Genomic DNA, 23592 nt, shown 5'->3' with positions numbered 1-23592 from the left:
TGCGAATTTTTTCCTTTCCTCCACCAACCGCGATGGCAATCCATGCCCTTATTTTTCTCAATAATTGGGTATATAGAGAGAAAAATTTCCAGAAAATTAATGTTTCTGAGCTGTCGCATCACTCAATCACTTTCCATATTGGCTTGTAACCATGCTGGTGAAACTTTTTATTCTACTCTACCAGTTAGCATCGCAGAAAGAGGACTTCTCACAGCGCAGGCCGCCACTGCTTTCAATACTCGTAGGCAACAGGATATTACAAAGGGGACCAAAGCTTGTCTTCTACTGCCTGCAAAAACTTTTAAGAGTGTTTTGAACAGCTGACGACAACGCCATCTCATAACGTGAAAAGAAGGTGTTCCTTGGCGACCGCGCACGTCCTTTTACGAAGCCTACTTGTGCTCATTTTTTCTCCGGCTATATATAGCGAAAATCTCTAGTGCTTCATAAGTAAGCGGTCACAGCTGTTCCTACGAAATCTACAATGAAGATAGCATCTGCTGCAAGCCAGCTTGGAGTATATTGAATACTCTTTGTTATATCTAATACTCTAATCTAGTGCTGTTATCGTTTTAGCAGAGGGAAACTAAATCTTTCTTTTTTGGGTTATTCTTGATACCTTGTAAAAGCGGTCATAAGTTTAAATTTGCATATATACTGAAAAGTGACAGCCCTTACAAGCCATTATTTTTTCTATACAATCCTTGAGGAGAAGTGAAAACATACACTAGAAGCTTTGGCATGGACCAAAGTCAAGCCACAAATTTAAATCACCAGACTTTGCAATCTTCAGCTATGCACATTCTGGTAGGATAAAATGGCAAAAATATTACTGGGAAAACGTCCTCTCTTCTAACTGAATGCGCTCCCGCAGCTCTCTATAATCTCTTAGGCAGGAACTATGAAAAAGTGTAATCTCCTACATGCGCACTGCTATCACAATGCAATCAATGCGCTTTCAATTTCGAGATGCCCTTCCTGTTACCACTGAAGTCTATGTAAACAATTCTTTGAAATACTACTAAGAAAGAGCAGTAAAAAAGTGCAAGGGTTCTAACATAGCTACACAGAGTATACATGGGACAGCATGTGTTCAGCCCAGCTGGTTCATAGTTTTGCTTTTCTGCGTCGTCGGCACGTCTTGCGACGATATTAGACTCAGGTTAAGCTGTGATCGAGGTTATTCTGATCTCACCTTTTGGAGCAGCTGATGGAAGTTTATGATGATGACAATGTGTAATGTATAGGACGAGAAATGTGTTGCAGCTTAACACGAGGGGTGATCGGCTGCGGCACTGTACTAAGTATCATGTTGAAAAAGAAAGCGGCGACAGCATAGTGCCCTCGTGCAGCGGCGAGCGAAACATCTGTTCGCTCCGCCGGGAGTTGGAAACTCCGTTACCGCGATATTTGTTTTATTTCTGCACGGGCTGTTGCTCACCTAGGTTTTTCCAAGCTAACCTCAAAGCTTCACACAAGCTCAGTGTGCTGATCAGACCTTGTGAAGTAGTTCTTTCTTACCGAAATATCTAGATCTGTGGAGGCTCGCCCATATGCATGCAGACGCTTCCGTTCCAGAGGAGATGCTTGCTCGAGCAGTTTAGCTGAACGTGACCTCCGGAGTTGAACTTTTTTACAGCACAAATATTCACTCTTTTCACCGTAAAAAAAAAAACCAAATATATTTTCAGTGCTTTCTCTGCCCCTGGTATACACGAACATTGTCATCGGCCTTGCTGGCACGACGTACACTGCTATGGTGAGTGTTTTACCACATGCTAAATATTTTCGTCAGACACGGGCGTTCGGAACAAAATATAAGAAAATGTGCTGTAATTTCACTTCATGCGAAGTGACTTGCACTGACCGTCGCCAAATTTTCTCCTGCAAATATTACTGCGAGAATGCTAACTTTGCATTTTTTTAGAAACTACCCCTGTGTGCCAGACACTCCTAAGCTGCTCGACTAGCTCATTTATTTATTTATTTATTTTGCCCTCAGGGCTTACAGAAGCATTGTAGAGGGAAGGGGCAGAAATACAAAGGACACTCTGCAATCTGGTTAAGAAAAGGAAAAAAAAATAATAATGAATTAGAAAATAAAGGCCACAACGACGAAAAAAGAACCAAAACTGCACGTATTCAAAGCACACGGGTAGGTTACAAATACGCAATAGTTTGATTGAAACAGAATGCAGCAGAGTACAGCGTCAACGTATTAAAAAAAGAAAAAAAATGAAGCAACAGTCATACAGAACATGATAAACGCCAAATGCAAGTTGTAAAAAAAATAAAAAAGGACTTCAAAATATGTTAGTAGAGGAAGTACGAAAGCGGTGGTTGTCGGTGATAGCGACCAGGGCGGCAGGTGGATGGTTTCAGTCACGGGATGTTTTTGGTTTTCGGTAGGAATGTACATACGTCATGGTGTTTTGGCGAGGTATGGTGACTTTGTAGCAATGATCGACACGAGCAGAAGCATGAGCAGCATCTGTGATCAGGCGCGTTCTGAGTTGATGGTAACGATGTTAAATTTTATGGAACAGGCAAATACGGGAAATCTTACGACGAACCGTTAGAGGGGGCAAATTTAGACTTTGTCTCATGTTAGTGACGCTTGCTGTGCGGTGGTAATTATTGGGGATAAAACGAGCAGAGATGGTGACATTTAACAAATATTTTGTAATCCCGTACCTTAACTATCTTTTCTTCGCACGTTATTTCATGTGACGCTAGTTTCTGAACATCTACCGCTTTTTAAAATGAAACTCGCAATTAAGTGTGTTTGCTTGTATTCCAAAGGCATTACATCTTATGCATGGTGGATTTGGCAGTCTTGGCGTTTATGCAAGAACAGCAGCGGGGTAGTTTGGACATCACCGTCGAGACAACTGAATGTACTTCCTCGATCAAAAGAAGATTTTCGTGTGGGAACAGTGTAAACTTGCTCCGAACGAAGTAGACTCAAGAAGGCTCCATTGATTATAGAATTTGAAGCTTAGCAATAACTGAATAGTGGGTGTATCCATGCTATTAAGGAACTTAAGTCGGGCTAATCGGTGATTAGTAACATAAAGACAAGGACATGCGTACTAATTAGTCCTGTTATTACACGACGTTTTGTATCGTGTTCTCATACACGGTAGTTACGATGAGACACATTGCAGCAAAAATCACATTGATGCACAAAGAAAATCAACATATCTTATGTAAGACACCTTTACACAATCTCGATCCGAGCATTCGGGAAATCCGGACTTTAATGTCATAATTTTTTCCCTATGAAGCTCTGGAGTGTCCTTCAGATTGGTTATATTGTGACGAAGACGAAGCTGGCAGTGGCGCGGGGCGGAGCGCCCGCGCTATAGGCCAGCGGCCATTAAATCACCTCATAGCCATGGTTCACCACGTCTCATTCTTCGGCTGGCCGCCGCGTAACATTTGGTGTGAGGTGCTGGGGTCCCTTCATCGCCATCCTGGTCACGGAGCTTCGGCGTCCTGGGCCTGCCGTGGACGTCGGCCGTGAGTACCTGGTCAGCGCCGCACGGCCGTGCCCCAGCCCGCCCGACCTGACCCGACCTCGACGCTCACCCCAGCCCCGTCCCCCGCCCGGACCACACTACACGACGACCCAAGACCCGACGGACCCAAGACCCGACGGACCCAAGACCCCACCGACCCAAGACCCCACCGACCCAAGACCCCACTGACCCAAACGTGAAGACACCGTCCCCCTGCCTCTGCCGTTCGGTGCGTCCAGAGACCTCGGCCGTCAGCTCCTGGCCCCCTACGGCCCGGATGCTTCGTGGACCGGGACTCATTCTCTCATCTTTCTCATCGTGGCGGCCAGCACTGCACCATCTTCTACATATTGTTCGATCCTTCACTCAAGACCATCGCCATTTCGCCGTCTGTTCGTCACCGATCGGGACGATCGCTCGGAGGCCCCGGGTAGTGTGACGAAGACGAAGCTGGCAGTGGCGCGGGACGGAGCGCCCGCGCTAGGCCAGCGGCCATTAAATCACCTCATAGCCATGGTTCACCACGTCTCATTCTTCGGCTGGCCGCCGCGTAACAATATTGTAAACTTTCGCAGTGAAATTGCCCTATTTCGGTGCAGCAAACTTCACGTTCTAAACTTTTATCCTTTCTTATTTGTGCTGTTGTAATAACATTTTATCTTTTTTTTTTAAAGGGAGGACTCCGAAGCGTGGTGTGGGCGGACTGCATTCAAGCAGTCGTGATGCTTGCGTCCCCCGTCACTATCATAGCGAAGGTTCTGTACGACTCGAGCCGGGTGACGCCGCCCCTTCGAGCTATGAGTGATTTCAATGCCACCCAGCATTTTATCGGGTAAGCACCGGGAATGGACTACATTTTCTTGAAGCATCACCAAAACGAAACCATTTGAACATCAGGAAATGCTAATCCAATGCCTTTCACCATCTCTTTTGTATGCCTTTTTCACATCCAAAGATACATCGGAATCACGCTGCATAAAACTCTGCTTTCGGTACCGTCGAAATAATTCCCAGTGGCTAAAAACTAAAGCAGTGATATTACGCCTAAGGAAGGTTACGCAAAAAATTTTATAATTAATCAGTCGGGACTGGGCAATTTTCGCCATTTTCTTCGCGCTATACCCCCTGAACATTTTACTTAATTTCATTTATTGAAGCCTTAAGGGCCTATGGGCTTAGATATAGCAGAGGAAAGTAAAGTAAGCAGCAACATTTCGATACAAGTGCAGTAATAATGAAAACAACGGAAAGCAAATAAACGAAACAAAGCAAACAATATTATAAGAGAAGGTACAGTAGCACAGTATCAGATTATTTGGTAGGGCAAAAAACAAGATGTAAAACACAGGTGAACCACTAGTTTAGTGCGAAAAACTGCTCGATCGGTGCACAAAGCAATATTATCCGGCAGGGCAATCCATCCGGTTATTGCATCTGGAAACAATGAACCATTCATCGCTGACATGCGGCCTTTCATGAGAGCTATTGGATGACTGTGGTTTAGGCGAGGGGATATTCTTTATGTGGGCTGTAGCAGAGCGTACCTTTGAAAGTGTGGTGCAAAAAGGAATGAAAGAGGCAGAGGCGTGGTGCCATGCGACGAGATTGAAAACTTTGGAGCGAGGGGTCTCTTTTTAGTGCGGCGACGCTAATATCATGCGAGTACCCTGACATGATAAACTGCGCAGCTCAGTCTTAAAAGGCTTCTAATTCATTGGTAAGTTATGCTTGGGAAGGGTGCCAGATAGATAAAGAATATTCGAGCCTCGGGAGTAAACGTTTCTGATAAGCCAGTTGCCCGATTTCAGGTGAGGCTGAGATTAGATTTCGTCGTAAATAACTAAGAGTGGGCGAGGACCGGGAGCAGATTGAATTAATATGAGCAACCCTTGATAATGATGATGTGAATTAAATACCGAGGTATTTGTGAGAGGATGTTCGGGCCATGGGAGTTAAATTAACAAGCTATGTGCTGTTAATAGAGGTTTGTTAATCAGAGAAGGAGATGAGTTGGCATTTTCTTAGGTTTAGCGGCATGTACCATTTTTTACACCATGACACAGTTGCCTCTTAATTATTATGAGGTTAATGGTGTCTTCAGAGGGATGCATACTGTCATGAACGACGCAGTCATACGCAAAAATTCGATGTTTGGTTCTTGAGTTGTTTGGGAGATCATTTATGTAGATTAAGATTATAACAGCGGTGGTAAACCGGCGCCCTGAGCGCCACCTGATGTGTCGTCAGTATTTATCCTTTTTGTCTACAGCTTTCTGAAATTGACTACACCTTTCTCTTGAGAGAACAGGGGATGTTATTTAATCCTGTGTGCCGTAAAGTACGGCGTCAGTAGTACTTTTCGGTAGCCGCATTCATACTCGCATGCCACTAAGTACATTTCACTGTCTTCTGGACCACTTTCTCATGAGCTGAACATTGTCTGACGAAAAGCGAGATCAGTTTTGATTGTAATCAGCAGATAGGCTTGTGGAAATTGATCGCAATTAAACATCTTATTTGTGCCTTTGGAGTTAACTTTTCCAAGTCTCGAATTTTTCATATCTGGATTGCTGGCATATGAGCCCTAAAGTTGCTACTTTAAGCAAGAAAGCTACTCTTCCTAGCAGCTGATACAGTAGCCGCATTCACGCAATTGTCAGTGGTTCTCTAGCAATAGGTCTGGAGTAGCAACCGAAATGATCGCCTAATGAAACACGTTGCGGGGCTAGCTGGTGATCAATTTTCTTTTCTTGAAAATGAAACAGCGCTACGTTTATAGGCGAATACAGAGATAGAAATGACAGGACACAGTGCCGGTCCTGTCATGTCGATCTGTGCATTCGTCTACAAATGTAGCGCTGTTTAAATGTGAGGAACCAAAATGAGTATTTAACTACACTAGCAAGAGCTGAACTGCCCCCGACATTAGCTAATACCCACTGATATCGTCTCTCAATGCTCTAAAGAAAGGAAAACTTCCACGGAGACAAATGTGTGATTATTTTTTTTATATGGCGTTACTAAAAGCCAGCACCAAATTGGGGCGACACTATCAGCGCTCAATCAACACAAAAGCAGCAGTTTCGCCGAATGTTGAAAGCGAAGCTATTTTACTAGTCCGCAAAATTTTCCTCCTTTTGGCCTGATGGTTCTGTGATAACGTAAAAATATTAAACACGAAGTCGTTTTGCAAATGACTGAGTAAAACCCGTCATGTTACACCGTGCCGGATGGAATACCATGGTGCGGGGCAGTTTTGAAAAAAAATATGTCTGAGCACTGATTTGACGAGGCCAACACATAAAGGTGAATGAACATTCTGCGTTCCTTTTTAAAATTCGGATGGCGGCACGAACCTGTCGCATCTACTAAGCAGTTCCCATTAGTCTAATGGTAATAGTCGAAGGTTATATTCTTAAGATTCAAGAAATGACGGTGACGAACAGGCCAGTCAATAAAGTTGTAAATTATCTTGCTACATGGCAGGCGCAAGCATCCGAGGACTTCGGAACACAAAAAAGTAGCAGAATGCATATCCTTATTATTTAGCACACGTGCAGTCAGTGCATCTTGTTAAAGACCATATAATCGAATATCTACATACTGCTGTCATCATGCTGTTCTTATGGCGAAGGTCCATGCTTCCAAAGCAAAAAGGCGATTTTGGGACAAAGAACGTACTCTGGCGTCTGCAATTTTGGCACACCTCTTCCTCCTTGGGTTTTACAGGGGCGGCTTCGATGTGACCAATGATGAAAACGCTTGGACAGTCTTGGCAACCAACGCTCCCTACGCTCTTGTACGTATGGCCTGTGACCAGATGGCAGTGCAGAGGTTCATGGCTGCTAGGACACTGAACGAAGCAAAATGGTTAGTCTCCGTTGCATACGCTCGCATTTGGTTCAGCGCAATAACATACTCTAAAGACTCCTCTGTTCTGCTCAGGCGGCAGCGTTTCGATGGAGGCGAAACGCAAGAGGCGCCCGTGTGCTGTGCGATGTCAGTGCACGTTAGAGATCCCCAGGTGGTCGAAATTTATCCGGGGGCACCTCTTTCTCTCTGCTTCCTCCCTTCCCTTACGGCGCGGTTCAGGTGTCCCCTGAGATATGTGAGACAGATACTGCGCCATTTCTTTTCCTCAAAAACCAATTCACCAATTTACCAATTTTTCTGCTCAGGATTCCGATCGCTGGCGCTCTCTTCCTTTTCGTCTTCTTCGCGTTGGTTGCCGGTGCCGCCCTTACAATCATCTACTGGTACAGAGACTGTGACCCACTCCTCCATGGTGCCATCACGAGCTACGACGAGGTAAATCACTTTTTGTCATTGGCTTAGTCTTGGCTCCTAGAAATGGTTCACTGGCAAGCAACAGCTCATAGCAAAAAAAAACATTTTCGCTAAACTAAACGAAATGTAAATGCCATAGCAGATTTCACTGGGTCGAAATGCTTGCATAAGTGGAAAGCTACTCACTGATACTTTAAATGTGCAACGAGAATTCCTTCTGAAGGCGCATAAAGGTGTGGCGGCACCTCGTCGCCGCGCAGTATGAAGTGAACTTGTTTTATTCGGACAGCGTTCACTTAAATCATTTTATAAAAAAAAACTTATTTAAGAACCTTCCAGCTGCCGATGCGTGTTAGCCGTTCACTAGCAGTGGGTACGCGCTATTTATTCCATTAGGACAACGACAACAACCAAAGCTTGCATGCAGCGCTTGTGGAAGGCGCATCTTTCACATTGGTGACCTGGAACATGGAAATAAATGATTGTCCCCAAGACGTTTCTGCGGCTCCATCGTCTTGCGCCCCCACCGCGCTTACATCGTTCAGTTATCTTTGCACGTGCAGCATTGGGACGTATCTTTCTTTAGAACTCCAAGGCCGTTACCGGGTGGCCAGCATTAGCTCCCAAGCATCCAGGATCGACAACCGTCGCTAGGCTTCGCTGCTTGCCGCGGTCTCGGTCGAAGTCCGCGAAATCCAGGAAACTAAATCGGCAGTCGAATCGTATGGCAAGCTGAAAGCAACTTTTCTGAACCGCACATTGTCATCCGAAACCAAGCGACTTCAGCAGCTTCTTTCGCAAAAGCTCGACCACCGGTGTTCATAGCAAACTCTTCGCCACGTGCCGGTCCCTCCTCGGCGACCGGTCAGCCACCTTGCACACTCAGGTTCTAAGCAGGGACTTTCACCTACTACACATATGCTTCTGGCAATGGCCTCTGAGATGCCTCTTTCGAGCTTGGCTGACCACGAGTAACAAATAGCGGATATCGCCAATCAACACCAGATTCCGATAACTGTGTCATCTGCTTGGTGTTCAACCAAGCCACTGTGTCGGCATATATTTTAACGCAATCCACGACACCCTCAAAGATTTTCACAACTGCGCCAAGATGTGCGCCACCTCCGAGAACTACTCGTTAGCGCCCCGCGGTTTTTTAGGTAGCGCGATTCTTGTACACCCTACAAAGGTGAGCGGCCCTCACATCCCGCTCCAGTTACCGCTGCGACCCATCGCTCGTCGCCACGGATAACCGTTACGGTATGCCGCATTTTTTTTTACCACCAGAGCTCTGTGGCTGCCGCAGAGCTTGAACGCGACCCTGTGGTTGGTAAGGAAATAAACCAGGGATCTCTAATGGCGACGAGTGGCCCCCAGGACGGTCAAGGCCGCCTTTTCTACGTCTTCTACTTCGCCAGCTGCCTGCTATTTCTGGTCACGCAAGTACCGGGGTCATTGCACAACGGTTTAGCGCTATCACTCGTACACTTCAGCGACTGCGTCATCTCCAAAATGTGGACAGTTCACTGAATCCTGCCTGCCGCAATTATTGCTCCTCGTGAACCTCGGTTTGGAGCGGTAATTTCTTTGGATTTTCTTGCAGCACGAGGTCAGGCATGCTAACCTGGGGGCGGAGCCTCCCTTTCATTTTTACCTATACAAGTTTATGGTCACTGACAATATCAGGGTTACAATTCCATGTTGCCGCACCCGTACAGGCTCCTTGTTCGCTGAGGTCGCCAAGTATGGGTAGTGCGTAAGGAACCTTGAACTTTTCAGTGTCATGCATAACCAGAACAAATTTCGTCGAGCCGTAGACTACCCCTATTTCCCTCAGGTAGACACAGTCTGCCAGAAATTCTTTGATACAACCATCTGACCCATTGCGTTCGGCAAGCCTTCCCCTTTCTCGTTTTCACCTTCACGATCTGCAATTCTGTTCCATCGCCTTACGGGGACCTTACCCGGGAGTTTCTGACCTTGAACGCTGCCTCTCCTTTTACAAAACCTGTAAGGCACGCTGCCGTGCAACGCATTATTATCGGTGACCAATCAACGCACGCCACTGCCCCACTAGGAGGTCGAACAGGTGACTGAGAGTTGCATCGCTCGTCCATCCTCCAGCTGTTGATTGGCAGCTTTGCCTATGGTCACCAGTAGTAGTAAGCACTCTTCGCCAGTTTGACTCGTCTTTTAGGCGTAACCCACAACAAAACTACAAAATATCATCCACATGCGAACGGTTTTGCGGAGCGGCTGCCCCGCTAGATGTTGGCATCACCCATGTCATGCGATTTACATGACCAATGTGTCCCTTCCTTGCCAATCTTCTTTTCACGCCACCGTACTGCCATACAGACAACGAATCTTCCTCCTCTTCCTTCGTCTACGATGCATCGGGAACATCTGTGTGCTAAAACTGGCCTTGTTTAAGCTAAAAAAACACGAGAGAAAGTAAACTAAAGCGGACGCTATCACCGACCGATTTCGCAAGTATAACCACACCCCGTCCTTTTCGAAAAGGCCACGAGGGATTTTAATCGAATTACCAGAGGAATTTTAAATGCCATTACTCGCCGATGCATGCGTATTTTTTGGCTGGATAAATGTCAACATAGAGAGAGTAAGAGATTTAATTGTTACTCAATAAAATAATCCAGTGAAGTGGCCCTCAGAGTCCGCTTAAGGAAGCTGTACGTCTTTCAGAAATAGTCGTCCCATGAAGAAGAAAAGCATGTGGATGAAAGGTGGTGAATCAGAAGGAATAAATCTTTCTTAACTGCAGAATTAACGTGAAATAAATCGTATGATATTCTGCAACTTTGCGCTAATCACAAACAGTTTTATGTCAGCCTTGTCCGTCATTTTCTCCATCTTTTCTCGTGTATTTCACCCTTCTCCGTCCAAAGTGATCAGCCAAGTGGCGCAGCTACTTTCTTTGTTGCCCCTAAAAATATGAGCAAGTCAAGAATATCACTTGTCAGTAACACTTCTCACACTGCGCCATTACTCCTCCAATGAAATGCCGTGTTCAGGATTAATGAAACAAATTCTTGCATTCATGCAAGCAACAGCATCCGCTGTAGTAACATTCATTACAGCGCCAGGGGGTGGACCTGCTAACACAAATCTCAAATTTAATTTAAAAAAACACTCAGCATCGAACACAATATCACGACTATTGAATTAGCCGCAAAGTTTAAAGTGGCTTCATTACTCTGCTTTATCCTTTGTTAAACTACAGATTAAAAGGTCTTCTGAATGAATTATTAAAGAGACCCTTCTGCGTACTGTCGGTCTTGCATACTTTTTTATGCCCCTTCCTTTTTAGAAAACATCAAATATACTTGTTGCGCCACTGCAAGTACGCACCATTAAAGCGGTTTTATTAATACAGTCGCATGTAACTCATGATTTCCATTCCTTCTGCCAAATTTAACTCAAATTTATATTTGAGTAAGTTTCTCCGTTTAGAAGTACTTGTATTTGGGCGTGTTGGTTCATAACTTTTCTGGGGGACACAGGGGCGCAATAAAAGACACGGACAAAGAAGTAGACAGGGACTACTTCTTTGTCCGTGTCTTTTATTGCGCCCCTGTGTCCCCCAGAAAAATCTCCGTTTAGAGTAGTTTTGGACGGAAAGAGGCGCTGATGCAAATGGCCAAGAGAGGGTTTTATAAGCGCACTAACCTGAGGCACACGCACAATTATTAAGGAATAGCCACTGAGGGGAGGAAATTGTTGCAATTATAACCGCAAAATTCAAAATCGTCGCAAAAAAATTAGTCTAAACACTCAATGTAAGTCCATTTTAATATGAAAAGTCTCCTTGACAGCTTTAGCTTGAGTGTGGCGTCAGCTTAATGTCTAGGTGCTTTCGTTTCCATGAGTTACTTTATTTAAATTCGGAGTAAAAGGTAAAGCCCCATCTTTTTAGTTCGAAGTGGAGTACAAAACGTGATTGTGAGAAACAAAACCGGTCAAGAAAGAAATTTTAGCGCAATGTACTCCTATTGTGGTAACGAATTATGAGGATCGGCTGGCATGAAAGGCAAAGAGAAGATAGGCGTAGATTTTTTGTAAACGTTTTCTAAAGTTAACAGTCAGATCATTTATCACTGCCGCAGTAACCATACCTTCCCGAGTGCAAACCACACTGATATCATGTACTTCCGCGCTGCTGGTTGGCCTGCCTATTTTTGCGCGGACGGTTCAAGAAAACAAAACTCAGCCGCGTTCTTTAGAATAGCGGAAACATAGTTGGAGCCGACAAGCGTTATCACGCGCATAGCTTGAAATCTGATGTAATGCATAACGATCGGAGCCGAGTTCTCACGGTTAACTTATAAAAGTTAGGTTTTGATCCTGTTCTGGAGTAATCAGCATAAAAATGTACGTCCCGCAGATCCCAAAGCAGCTGCGACCAGGAAAGCAAAAAATGAAGATGAAATCATTCTAAGATTTTAGCTGAAGATGCTTACAACCAGACTAATTCTAATCAATTTTTATTGCTAGATATCACGTTTTCAGACCTAGACACGCCCAGAACGTGTACTAGACAAACGTTTTGCCCTCTGTACCTCACAATATGTCCCTAGAATCGACTCACAATACTTATTTCGTTGAGGTGTGTACACTTTTTGCATTGAAAATGCGTCATAAAACGCCGATTTTGTAAAGCTGTGTTTACTTATGTTTGCGTGAAACCTAATGGCTTATCAAAAATATAATATAATTCACTTTTAATCTATTACGAAGGGCTACAAAATGAGCTTTGCGTTAACGTTTCTAGATCCTTCCTTATTATCTGAAGGAGAGTCTCTCTGACGTCACCATGCTGAGGGGTCTCTTCTTAGCCGGACTTGTCGGTGCTTCCACAAGGTACGATGCTACCAAATATCTCTAGAGAGTGCATCTTAGAACCGCGTCTGTGAACGATGGCTCGCTTTCATGCTAGAATGTGCGCTTCTGTGATAAGAGTAGATCTGAATGAAAACTACTCAGAATTTGAGTGACTCAACATTGTGCGATTTCCAAGAACAACATCGTTTTTTTTTACAAGTACTAGTGACTGTCCAAGCTATAGATAATAAAACGAAGCGGATGTGTGCCTTCGATGAAACGTATTTATGGATATATGTAAAGTGCTCTACCTACCTGCATTGGGAAAAAATAGATATCTTGTAACAGAATTTTAATAATGTCATTTCTTCTTGATATGCCTGCAGCACGGTTTCGTCTGTCGTAAATTCGCAAGCAGCGACAATTTACACGGATATTGTCGCACCTTTTGTGAATATCAGCGAGCGCAAAGCAGCTGTTCTCATCCGCCTTCTAGGTAAGAAATACGCTCAGTTCCAAATGCGAATATTGCTTTGTCTGTAATTAAGCACGGTTTTAGCGCAAGGAGAACTAAACTGCTCGTTCTAGACAGCAGTAAAGACATTCCGAGCCACCTTCTTTCTCGGCGCTATTATTTTATGTGTCGGTTCTTGATTTGCATATTTTAGTCAAGCAGCATTTTCCATACCATACTACATGCCTGAAGGATAGCGCGTTATACGTACTCGAAAAATTACTGCACATACAAGGTCATCATGACGGTTGTGGAGGGGGCAAAGAACCTGAGAGAAAAGCTGGAGTTGTTTCAAAACACCAGCGACTAACCTTTTACTCACGAGAATGCTCCACTGCTGACGAGAAGAACCATAAAACCTCTGCGAAAAATCTGAGGAAGAGAAAGAATGTAGGCAAAGGACGCCATGTCATTGCTATGACCATGCTTTTCTTTATATGCAATAAACATTTCAGAAACATCTTCATCAACGAATAGAAGTTCGTTGCAGATGAGATATATTAAAAAGTACCTTCTACAACTCGGTTCGTAACGCCCAGATATGATTGGCTGGACTAGCCTCAAGTCCTGCTTTTCTTGTTTTTCACGATTGACGGGAGCAACTATGATGCAACTCACATTCGTTACTCACTACTGTAGCCTACCTTAAGTCAGAGCACTTGAATACTGCTTTCGAAACCCAGGTCTTTAGGTCCAGTTCTGGTAGATGTGTCTAGATGGGGACAGGTTGATACATCACACTAATTCTCTTCTTGTTTCAGCTTTTGCGAGCGGTACCCTAATGACGATATTTGCAATATTTGTGCCATTACTTGGCAGCGCCACACGGGTATGCATGCACTGTTGTGGACTCTTCTATGTCCCTTACATTCCACCTATGTCCCCTATCTGTGTCGTAATCAGCTTTAATATGGCGCAGCTGTTTGTTTCCCTGTACTCCTCGGGTTCCGGTCCATTTGCGGGGCTCGTCGTGCTCGCCATTTCGTCGCCGTGGGTGAATGCAAAGGTTGGTCTTCCAATTATGAAATGCCTATCCCCACGAGTGTTGACTGTCTCACCATAATCAGCTCTAAAAAAACTCGAGGCACAGGTTTCGAGGTGTTTGGATTAAGAAAATTCATCACAGCTTTAAAGTCACTTAGCGCAAGCTCGATCAATATTTTGGACTGAGCTTTAATCAAGTGATAGAGCGCGGGTGCAGTGAAAAACACGATAGAGGTGACGACCGTTCTTGGTGTTTTCAGAGTGAATCAGTGTATTCACTTGGCGTACAGGATACGGCCACTGTGCGTAGCCGTTATTTTTACAACAGTATTAAATCTTTGCTTCTTCAGCAACTTCGTAGCACTGCGTTACAAGTTGCAGTTCTCCCTACATCGACGGCTAAACTTTTATCCGTGGAGTTCGCTTAACCAACGTTCATCTATTGTGTGCTTTCAGGGTGGTTCTCCCAAGGGTCGTTGCAGCAGTTGTCCATTGTTGTTGTACATGGGCAAGTTGTAGCAAGTATCCATACTGTACATTTGACAGCTTCGTAACAATTAGCTGCGCTCAAATTTTTAATTTCGGGCTATCGCAATTGCCTGTGAGATTTTCTCTCTCCTGCAGCCCCCGCGGTTGTTCAGTTGTTGTGGCATCCGGCTGCTGACCGGAAAGACGCGGGTTCGATCCCGGCCATGATGGTCGAGTTTCGATGGACGCGATATTGTAGAGGTCCGTGTGCTGAGCGATGTCAGTGCGCGTGAAATAACCGCAGGTGGTCAAAGTTTCCGGAGCCCATCTCTACGGCGCCCCTCCTAGCCTGAGTCACTTCTGGACGTTCAGCCCCCCTAAACCTAAACCTTTTTCTCTCGAAATTTCCGGAGCCCTTCACTACGGCGTCTCTCATAACTTCAGTCGCTTTGGGACGTTAAACTCCATAAACCGAACCAAACCAAACCTTTTCCTCTCCATTTTCTTTCTGTTTTTCTTTTACTTCTTTTCCTTCTTCGTTTTTTTTTCTCTCTTTATTGGCTTATGTTTTCTCTCAAATCGGTGTCCCATGCATTGGCGCTAATCCGCATGGGGGCAGCTTAAAACGAAAACCACAACAGGCATCAGTTAGACGAGAACTGAAGGTGGGCATTAGCGGCTGTCTCCGTCGAACAGCGTCCGAATTAAACGGGAAGTTCACGCATTTTTTTTTTTACTTGCGGAAAGTACTGTAGTGTGCCTTAGGTAATTTTAACTGCTAAACACTAGTCATGATGCCATTCTTTACCCTTGTGATCATCGCAGGGCTCATGTTGAACAAATCGTTGATACGGTGGACTGCTTCTGGTAAAATTTAACGACCACAGGTTATGAAATATGTACCTTTTTGTCAAGCGTGAAACAAAGCGAAAGTTTCTGTCCCAGCGGCTTCCAAGCTCCTTGCTTGTGCGCGCAACACTAACTTACGTACCCAGAGAGCAAGTGTTGTAAGGAAACGCGTGAGTGTAGAAAGGCGGAAGGAACATGTGCGCCACAGATGACGCTTCTTCTACATTTCAACGCGAAACGAATGCCATGAATTTAGCTGTAAATAGGCAGAAAGTATTTTCCGCCAAAAGTACGTTTTTCTGCTTGTTGAACTCACCTAAACCATGTAAAATTGTCATACAAACGGCCATCGCAACAAAAGTTGATAATAAAGCTTTTACGTTTTTACGTAGACATGCAAAGTGTAAGAAGTTCTATCAACGTATCTGTCTTTATGAATCCAAAAGTACTCGCAACTGCTTCCTTTAGCTTGCCAAATGATGCCGCTAAAGAGCACAGCTGTAGCTTGTTTTCAGCGTCCCTTTATTCGGCTTCTTTGTATATCTCATATAACGCAAAATATCACTCCTCACTTTACACCAGTGCTGTTTCCTTTCATATTTACTAAGGTAGCTTTCATTGATTTCTTAAATCTTATTCGTTTAACCTTGAGTGAAAGGAGCTGTGAGCCCTCGGTTAATGTGATCATTCGTGCATTGGTGAAAGAGAGTGCTAAAAGCCGAAGTTCTCAACAGGTGCAACTTTGAGTGCCCCTTTTCTAATGCGGCTGTTTTTACTGCAGGGTGCAGCCTGGGCCGGATTGCTGGTGTGTGTGCTCCAAGTGTGGCACGCTCTGGGCAGAAGCCTCTCTGGCTTTGCGTCGTCGCCAATGCTTCATGGAACCCTGGTCCGCTGTCCCACTTTAAATCCACATAATAGCACCAACATTTCTGCTTTTATCCTCCCATCACCGTCCGAAAGGTTTGTGTCCTGTTTGATCAAGAAAATCTAGAAGAGAGTAATCACTAACACCATATTGGATCAAATACATTCGGCGCAATTACAAAGCTTTTCGTGTTCAGCTTTCTTTCGAAAGCGTAAGAACGAATTGGCGACATTTTGTACGACGGTGACATTTTGATTTTATTTAATTTGATTTATTTTCCATTTAAATAAAATGATGGAAACTGAGGCAAAAGCTGCATAAAGCAGCTTGAAAGGCCCTCAGCCCCAATAAAAGGGCAGCAGCAGAGGAAACACATGCACAGTTGCTTATAACACTGGTAACGGGTAAAATGAGCCAGCTTAATAAGATAAACAACCTGATAAGTTTAGCAAAAACTTGATAAATTTAAACAACAATTGATCGCACACAATTGATCGCACACGCGGGCATGTCGGAAATCCGCCCGCAGTACTTCTCTATTTGTCTATGAGACCATCAGTACACTTCGAGCGCTCTATAAGCTGATACCTAAAGTGCTGAAACTTAGAATGCATGCTTCGGAGGAAAACTGTCTATGCATTTTACGTGTGAGCTGTAAACAAAAATTTAAGGAAGCCATTTTGTAAGTGCGATGCAATTTCTTTTTTCATTGGGAACGAACGCTATTTATTCGTGCTCAAAATAAAGCTTTCTTAAATTCGCGCAGCTGAGGAGCGGCACAGCAAAATCACCTAGATGCTATTTTTATAGAGTGCTCTTCCGGAAATATCCGGAAATTTTTACAAGGACCTCAATTAACGCTACTTCTTAGACGTACAAACAAGGACAAAGAATTCTCGCGCACTGCATTAACTGAGCTTTGAGTGCAGTGGTTTAGGTATGTTTTTATTTTTGGATTAGGCAAATAATTTTGAGTGCTGGCAACAGAGTCAGAAACACCAAGGAGAGTCGAAGCAAAACATTTTTGCTATGCATTCCTACTGAAATAATGTTTTCAGGTTTCCTACAAAACTGGGTATTACATATTCGATATTTTTCACTTTTTCTTGCCCCATGTCAGGAAAAACCGTCTCTAGACAGTGTTGGCTCCAGTCGATCAGCGCATGGGGAAAAATTCCGATCTGTATTTTTTTGCACAAAATGACACAGCTCTTTTCTTCAGTGCTCACAGATATAACAATAGATGGCGACAAGCTCCTGTGGTAGAAAAAATGCTTTCCGCAAGCTTGCTGCCAATATATAATGAATGGGTAGGAATTATACTTCCTGCCACCTGTTAACGAGCGTGGCACAAAAACTCCATTTTTGAATCATTTTTTTTTCGTATGATATATCACAACTGCAATTTTTTTTTTGAAGTTTCACAGGGTGACAATTTAAAAGTGCTTCGCCCGAGCTTTGTACCAAATTTGTTTATGGCTTATGGGAGTTTAACAAACCGAAGTGACTCAGGCAATAAGCGACGCCGTAGTGAAGAGCCCAAGAAATTTCGACCACCTGGGGTTCTTTAACGTGCACTGACGTTGCACAGTAATGAATGGAGCGAGTGCGAATTATACAACTCCCGCTCATAAAAAGATAAGCTGAACCTGCTCTTAATTTTGTCTCTAAGTACTTTACCCAGATCAAGCGTGTTCCTGCTCTACCAGCTGTCTTTCTTTTGGATGTGCTTTCTTGGTGCTGTGCTCACTATCCTGCTGGGCAATCTTTGGAGCTTCGCAACCGGCAAGTGCCTTATGGTTCTGCTTTCTTTAGCTATCTCTTTGGATCAAAAGTGCACAACATTGTTGTCAATCAAGGAGTAACAAACAAATGACAATCAAGCAATATTCTGTACACGCGAGATCTATCACGCAAAGACGTGCAGAACCTCAAATGAAATGTGGAACATTTGCGGCAGTCTAGAATAAGCTTTTGAAAAAGCAAAGAATCTCTTCCCTTCGAAAGTTCTTATATAATGAGTGTCGCAAAAATACAAAAAAATGCTCTCTAAACAGAAAAGCAGGAACCTTATGAAATACTACATTGCTTCTTGAAGTCGCTACTGTATTGAAGAAGCCTGCAACTTTGAGGACTCCTAAGGGTGTTTTTACTATCATTGAGGGATGCGAAAAAATGACAACTTGTGAAAATGAACGCGTGTTTGTAAATTAATGCAGTGTTTAGGCAGTGAAAATGTTTGGAAATAGAACGATTTGGGCGTTAATTGTCAGGTTAAATAGCATGTGGAAATGTTCGCTGTTTACGAGGGGGTACCCAAAAGAAACCGGACTAAATTTTTTGGTCGGCAAAGCTTCTGTGGTACCGCGTTTTGCCACTAGGAGCGCATAGAACGAACATTCCAGAGTCAGTAAGCCGAGTGCCGTCGCTGAAGAAGGTCAGACTAGTTTAGGCAGAGTTTTAGAGTGACGACTGTTTTGTGTGAATGTCGTTTTTGCAATGGCTGATTTTCGTTAACAGCGTGCGCTGGTGAAATTGTCATTTTTGCTCGGAAAAAGTTGAATGGAAACTCTTGAAATATTAAGAAAGACGTACAAGGACTATGCTATGGGGACAACTCAAGTGTTCCTGAATTGAATCCTGAATCAAAGCAACAATCATGCCAATGGAAAACATCAAATTCACCTCGCCTCAAGAAAGCTCGTCAAATGAAACCAAACCTCAAAACAATGCTGATCTGTTTTTTCGACGTGAGAGGAGTCGTCCATTGAGAATTTGTTCCGCAGGGTCAGAAATTTAGCCAGGCTTTCGACTTGGATGTTTTGAAAAGATTGGGCAACAGGGTGCGGTAGAAGCGGCCAGATTTTTGGCGGTCGGGTGACTGGTTTTTCCATCATGGCAATGCCCCTGCTCACACAGCCCTGTCTCTACGACAATTTTGGACCAAAAATGGCATGACCCCTATTCCTCAACCCTCATACTCTCCTGACCTTGCCCCGTGCTACTTTCTTTGTTTCCTAGAATGAAAAAATAGGTGAATGGAAAGCGTTTCGCTGATGTTGCTGAGGTGAAGAAAAAAACGACGGAGGCACGGTCAAGCATCACAAAAGATGAATTTAAACAATGTTTTGAAAAATGGAATGAAAGATTCGACAGCGTATCTTTGCAAGTGTGGAATACTTTGAAGGAGATTGAAGGTCTGTGCTTAAAATGTGCACAAATAAGTTCACACAAAAATAAGTCCGGTTTCTTTTGGGTACCCCCTCGTACGTCCTGGTACCATTGTAAAATTTTCGTTTTTGCTCCTCATGCACAGTTCAACGTCGGAATTTGGAATGAAGCAAGTTAACTTTAAAGACCCAGTTTTTGTTTTCACACGCCTTTTTCACGTGCACATTTATAAGTGGCCATTCCAGCTTGTGTAATGGGCCTCATAAAGCAATTTTTGTAGCGGGAGCTACATTACCCGCAGTCTCGCCATTTTGCTGTGGGCCTTCGGCGCCACTTGTGCGCATGCGCGAGGAGGCGAATGACGTCACAGCCGCGCAGCTGGTGCACCGCGCGCCGCGCCGCTCGCCTCCAACCGAGAGATGATGGTGATGCGGAGGTGGAAAAATAGCACGTGCTGCCTTTACCACGTGTCTCGTCTTTAATGCTTAACACGTAGCCATGACGATAAGCAAAAACAACTTGACGTAACCGAAGATGTACCTACGTCACGCTACGTATATCCTGGCATAGCTGAGCTAAACCACTGCCAATTTTTTACAACTGCGAGATGGCCACGGTAACGTCCCGCCATTTATCTTTGGTTGCGCGAAGCATACTAAGCAAGCCCGCATTGTGATGCTGCACTGCCCCCCCCCCCCCCCCCTAAAAAAAAAGCCAACCGTTCAAAAAGCGACTACTTGGCCGTTCACTGTGCGGAAATACTTACATATTTGCAAAATTTCTCAGCTAAGTCATCTGTGGAATTGGTAGATTTTAAGCCGAAGTTGTATGAGGATATTTGGAAACTGCTACACAGACGCCCCATAGCGCAGTAAATGCAATGCAGTGCTGTTAACAAGCATGCGTTGAGATCACACAGTTATCCTGGAACCGGGTACCAGATGTGTTACTGTCTGTAAAATGTCGTTGGGGTGCACCGAACATTTTGCTCAACTCTGCTTGCTGGCAAATGAGAAAATTACGTTTGCATTCACTTGTCATAACGCCCATTATTTTAATGAACGGAATCGTGCTTCGCGCATCTTACGCAGGAGGTGCCAAGACATCAAGAAAAAATTTGTATCTAAGCAGTACCGTATTTCTGCGCGTTTGGAAAAGCAAAGAATTTCTTCACAAACTTCAGGTAGGTTTTCAATTCTTTCTTACCGAGCATTTACGGAACTCGACTCGTGAAACAGCAAGGACAAAGACGGGTTAGGGGGGGGGGGGGGGGGGGGGGCTGCGGGTGCCCTTTCTGTTACAAATGTCGTTTCATTAGTGCATGGTCAGAATCATGAACAACTAAGTGGCCTTTGTCGCGGCACTGCAAAGTTTGAAGGCCCCCAATTGCCTTCAGATTGTCAGGACTTGAAATCTCAGGTGAATTCATGAATCCATAACCGTGCATAATGTGTCGCTTTTCGACACTAGCATTATAGTCACTTAGCCGATTCTGAGGCATGCTTAGGTCTAGATAGCTAAGAATTCTTTCTTCTAGTAGCGCGGAATATTAAGCTGCCATCTGAGGAGCCTGGCGGTAGAAATAAGCTCCCAGTATTCGCTCAAAAGATGGCGGGGGTGACGTAAGACAATTGAAGACAGGTATAGAGTTCCCGTATGCGTGTAGTGTTTGTTTCGTGCCTCATTAAACCTGGCCAGCGATATGCGTGGTTAGTTTGCATATTTTGCCACTGATTGTCGTTCGGGCGTGATTAGCGACCACTTCTTATACCTGTTTTGCTGTTCAGCCTATAACGACGCTCTGCATCTCCTAAAATAATGAGTTTTACCACTTGAGGGTTTTCGTTAAGCATTTTTCGCCCCGCCATATTACTTTAAAATATAACAGGAACGGCTTTCAAGGAAGTAGGCAAACAAACGTTTGCCGCTAGCTCTGCATAAATTGCGTGGGAACCCGTCTGTTCGCCAACTTATCCGTATGACTTCCCCCTTACCAGCGGCGTTTCTAAACAATAGCAGTACTTTCTTGCTGACGAGACCTAAAATACAAAGACTTCGTGATTCACCTTTTCGCTATCTTGAAAATCTTGTATGATAAGTGTGTTTAACAAGTTTTGCTGCGTGGATTATCTTGCAGTGCTGAATTTGCAAGCCGTACATTCAAAGAGAACTTCAGAATCAGCAACGCATCATATCCCGGTTTATGGTTTATGGGATTTAACGTCCCAAAATGACTCAGGCTAGAAGGGACGCCGTAGTGAAGGCATCCTGAAATTTCGACCACCTGGGGTTCATTAACGTGCACTGACATCGGGCAGAAAACGCGGCTCTAGAATTTTGCCTCCATCGAAATTCCACCACCGCGGCTGGGATTGAATCCACGTCTTTCGGGTCAGCAGGCGAGCGCTATAACCACTGAGCCAACGCGGCGGCTACATACATCACATTTCGGTACAGTCTTCCCCAGCAGGGATATACTTCTACAAGCGGTCTGCAAGCCATTGCGAAAGGTTGAGGGAAGGGGGAGGGGAGGAGTTAGTGGCACTAACAGCGCACAGCTTTTGACGCTAGACCACCCTAAAGATCTAGAAATGTTCAATGGCACAAGGTTGCAAAAGAAATCTGGCTGGCTTACGCGAAACAGCAATATCCGTTCCTCTAGAAATGTATGCACATATTAATGCGGCACTGACCGGGTGAATCATCGCTGATTATACATGTGAGAAAGATGGCCACCTATACTTTTATTTCAAGCCTCAAAACACACCTTTAAATCATTTCACTAGATGCAGAAGTTACAGAACAGAAAGGTAAACATAGGGCACAAGGCTTATCTACCATACTTAGAAAAGGAAAGGGTAATTCGCTCGACAGCCATGTTGTTTTTGCCAATCAGACCACGTGTTGGAATTGCGAAACTGAAGTATTTTGTTGTTCTACTTCCACAGCTTCAAGAAACAACTTGCAAAACCTTCACCATCAATGCTCCGGAAGAAGATGATGACGAACATAGTTTCTTTGGCAGCGACCTCAGCCCGAACCTCAATGCGCACGACAAAGAGGAGTATCTTGCTGAGTGATATCGAGGTATCTGACATTCAGAAGACCGGTCTTTTCGCAAAAATAAAAGGTTTATAAAAGCGGACGCCATTCAAGCCTCATCGTTGTAAGCAGGAGTTGTCGACAGAAATGTCACGCTTTTCAATCGGTCGAAATGGGAGTGACGTCACAGTGCGAGAAATTCAAATGGGGCCAATTGTACTTTGGCTATTAACCGTCCAACCAATTAAAGGGATGGTATAGTGATGCTCCATGTAAGTGGGACTGAGTTTAGCTAATTAGTTAATTAACAAATTAGCCTATTTAACCTCTCTAGTCGGAGCAGGAATATAAATAAAACCGAGTAGGAAATTGTTCGAGTTGGGGAATCCAACCAGGGTCTCCGTAGTGCGAGACGACCACGCTATCCGCTCCGCCATGCCAGCTCGATGGTATAATGCTTTGGATATTAATTAGGAATGCGGCCCATGCAGGGGCAAGAAGATTAAGGCAAAGAGGTAAATTTTTTTAGCCTACGGGGTTTGTTTTTATTTATCATGTCTGGATTCTGTTTTCTAAAGTTTCAAAAACTATTAAACTACATGCTGCGCATATGTGGTGATGATATTAGCAGTAGATGTTTAGAATATGAAGTTTCTCCCAAAAACATCAGCGCTAAGTGTTGTTGGTTGGCCAAAAACGTTATTTCCAACACGCAACGCAGTTCAAACAGGAATACGGAAGTTTTTTTCCGCCTTCCTGGCCGTTAGGGCAATCTCAAGACTACAACAGAAACGTATTAAATAAGTATCAAAAACAGTGCAATCATGGCCTTGGAAGGTGTAATTATTAAAAACGAGCCTACAAAATCTGGACAAAAGCTACAGAATTTCATCGCTGCCACTACGTGCAGCTTGTTAAAATCATGGCTGAAACTATGAATTTTCGCTGCATCCCATTGATTTTCGTTCCCGACGAAACATTTTGTGGTGGCGCAGGAAACATTTTACATGTCACACGTATAAGCAAAGAGGACAATTCCGCAGTGATAA

At 44.2% G+C, this 23592-nt stretch overlaps 1 protein-coding gene across 5 annotated transcripts in view; it reads left to right on the top strand.

Annotated features, from left to right (window-relative positions):
- LOC149362998 (sodium/iodide cotransporter-like) overlaps positions 1-22646 on the top strand; it is a 56982-nt gene extending 34336 nt beyond the window's left edge. The window contains exons 2-9 of one of the 5 annotated variants that reach the window (XM_089573327.1): positions 1692-1759; positions 4196-4353; positions 7251-7391; positions 7700-7829; positions 16247-16425; positions 18003-18115; positions 20593-20684; positions 22450-22646. In XM_089573327.1, coding sequence (XP_089429453.1) covers positions 1692-1759; positions 4196-4353; positions 7251-7391; positions 7700-7829; positions 16247-16425; positions 18003-18115; positions 20593-20684; positions 22450-22581 — 1013 coding nt within the window. In that variant the 3' untranslated portion in view covers positions 22582-22646. Of the gene's footprint in view, positions 1-1691; positions 1760-4195; positions 4354-7250; positions 7392-7699; positions 7830-12600; positions 12690-13036; positions 13147-16246; positions 16426-18002; positions 18116-20592; positions 20685-22449 lie in introns of those variants that run through there. The other 4 variants (XM_089573324.1, XM_089573325.1, XR_016289067.1 and 1 more) reach the window with 4 other exon arrangements.
- Positions 22647-23592: the final 946 nt, after the last annotated feature.

This window comes from Amblyomma mixtum, chromosome 2, assembly GCF_055824585.1.
Source record: "Amblyomma mixtum isolate Tamu chromosome 2, ASM5582458v1, whole genome shotgun sequence".
Classification (NCBI taxonomy): Eukaryota; Metazoa; Arthropoda; class Arachnida; order Ixodida; family Ixodidae; genus Amblyomma; species Amblyomma mixtum.
This window is presented reverse-complemented; position numbering and strand designations above follow the sequence as displayed.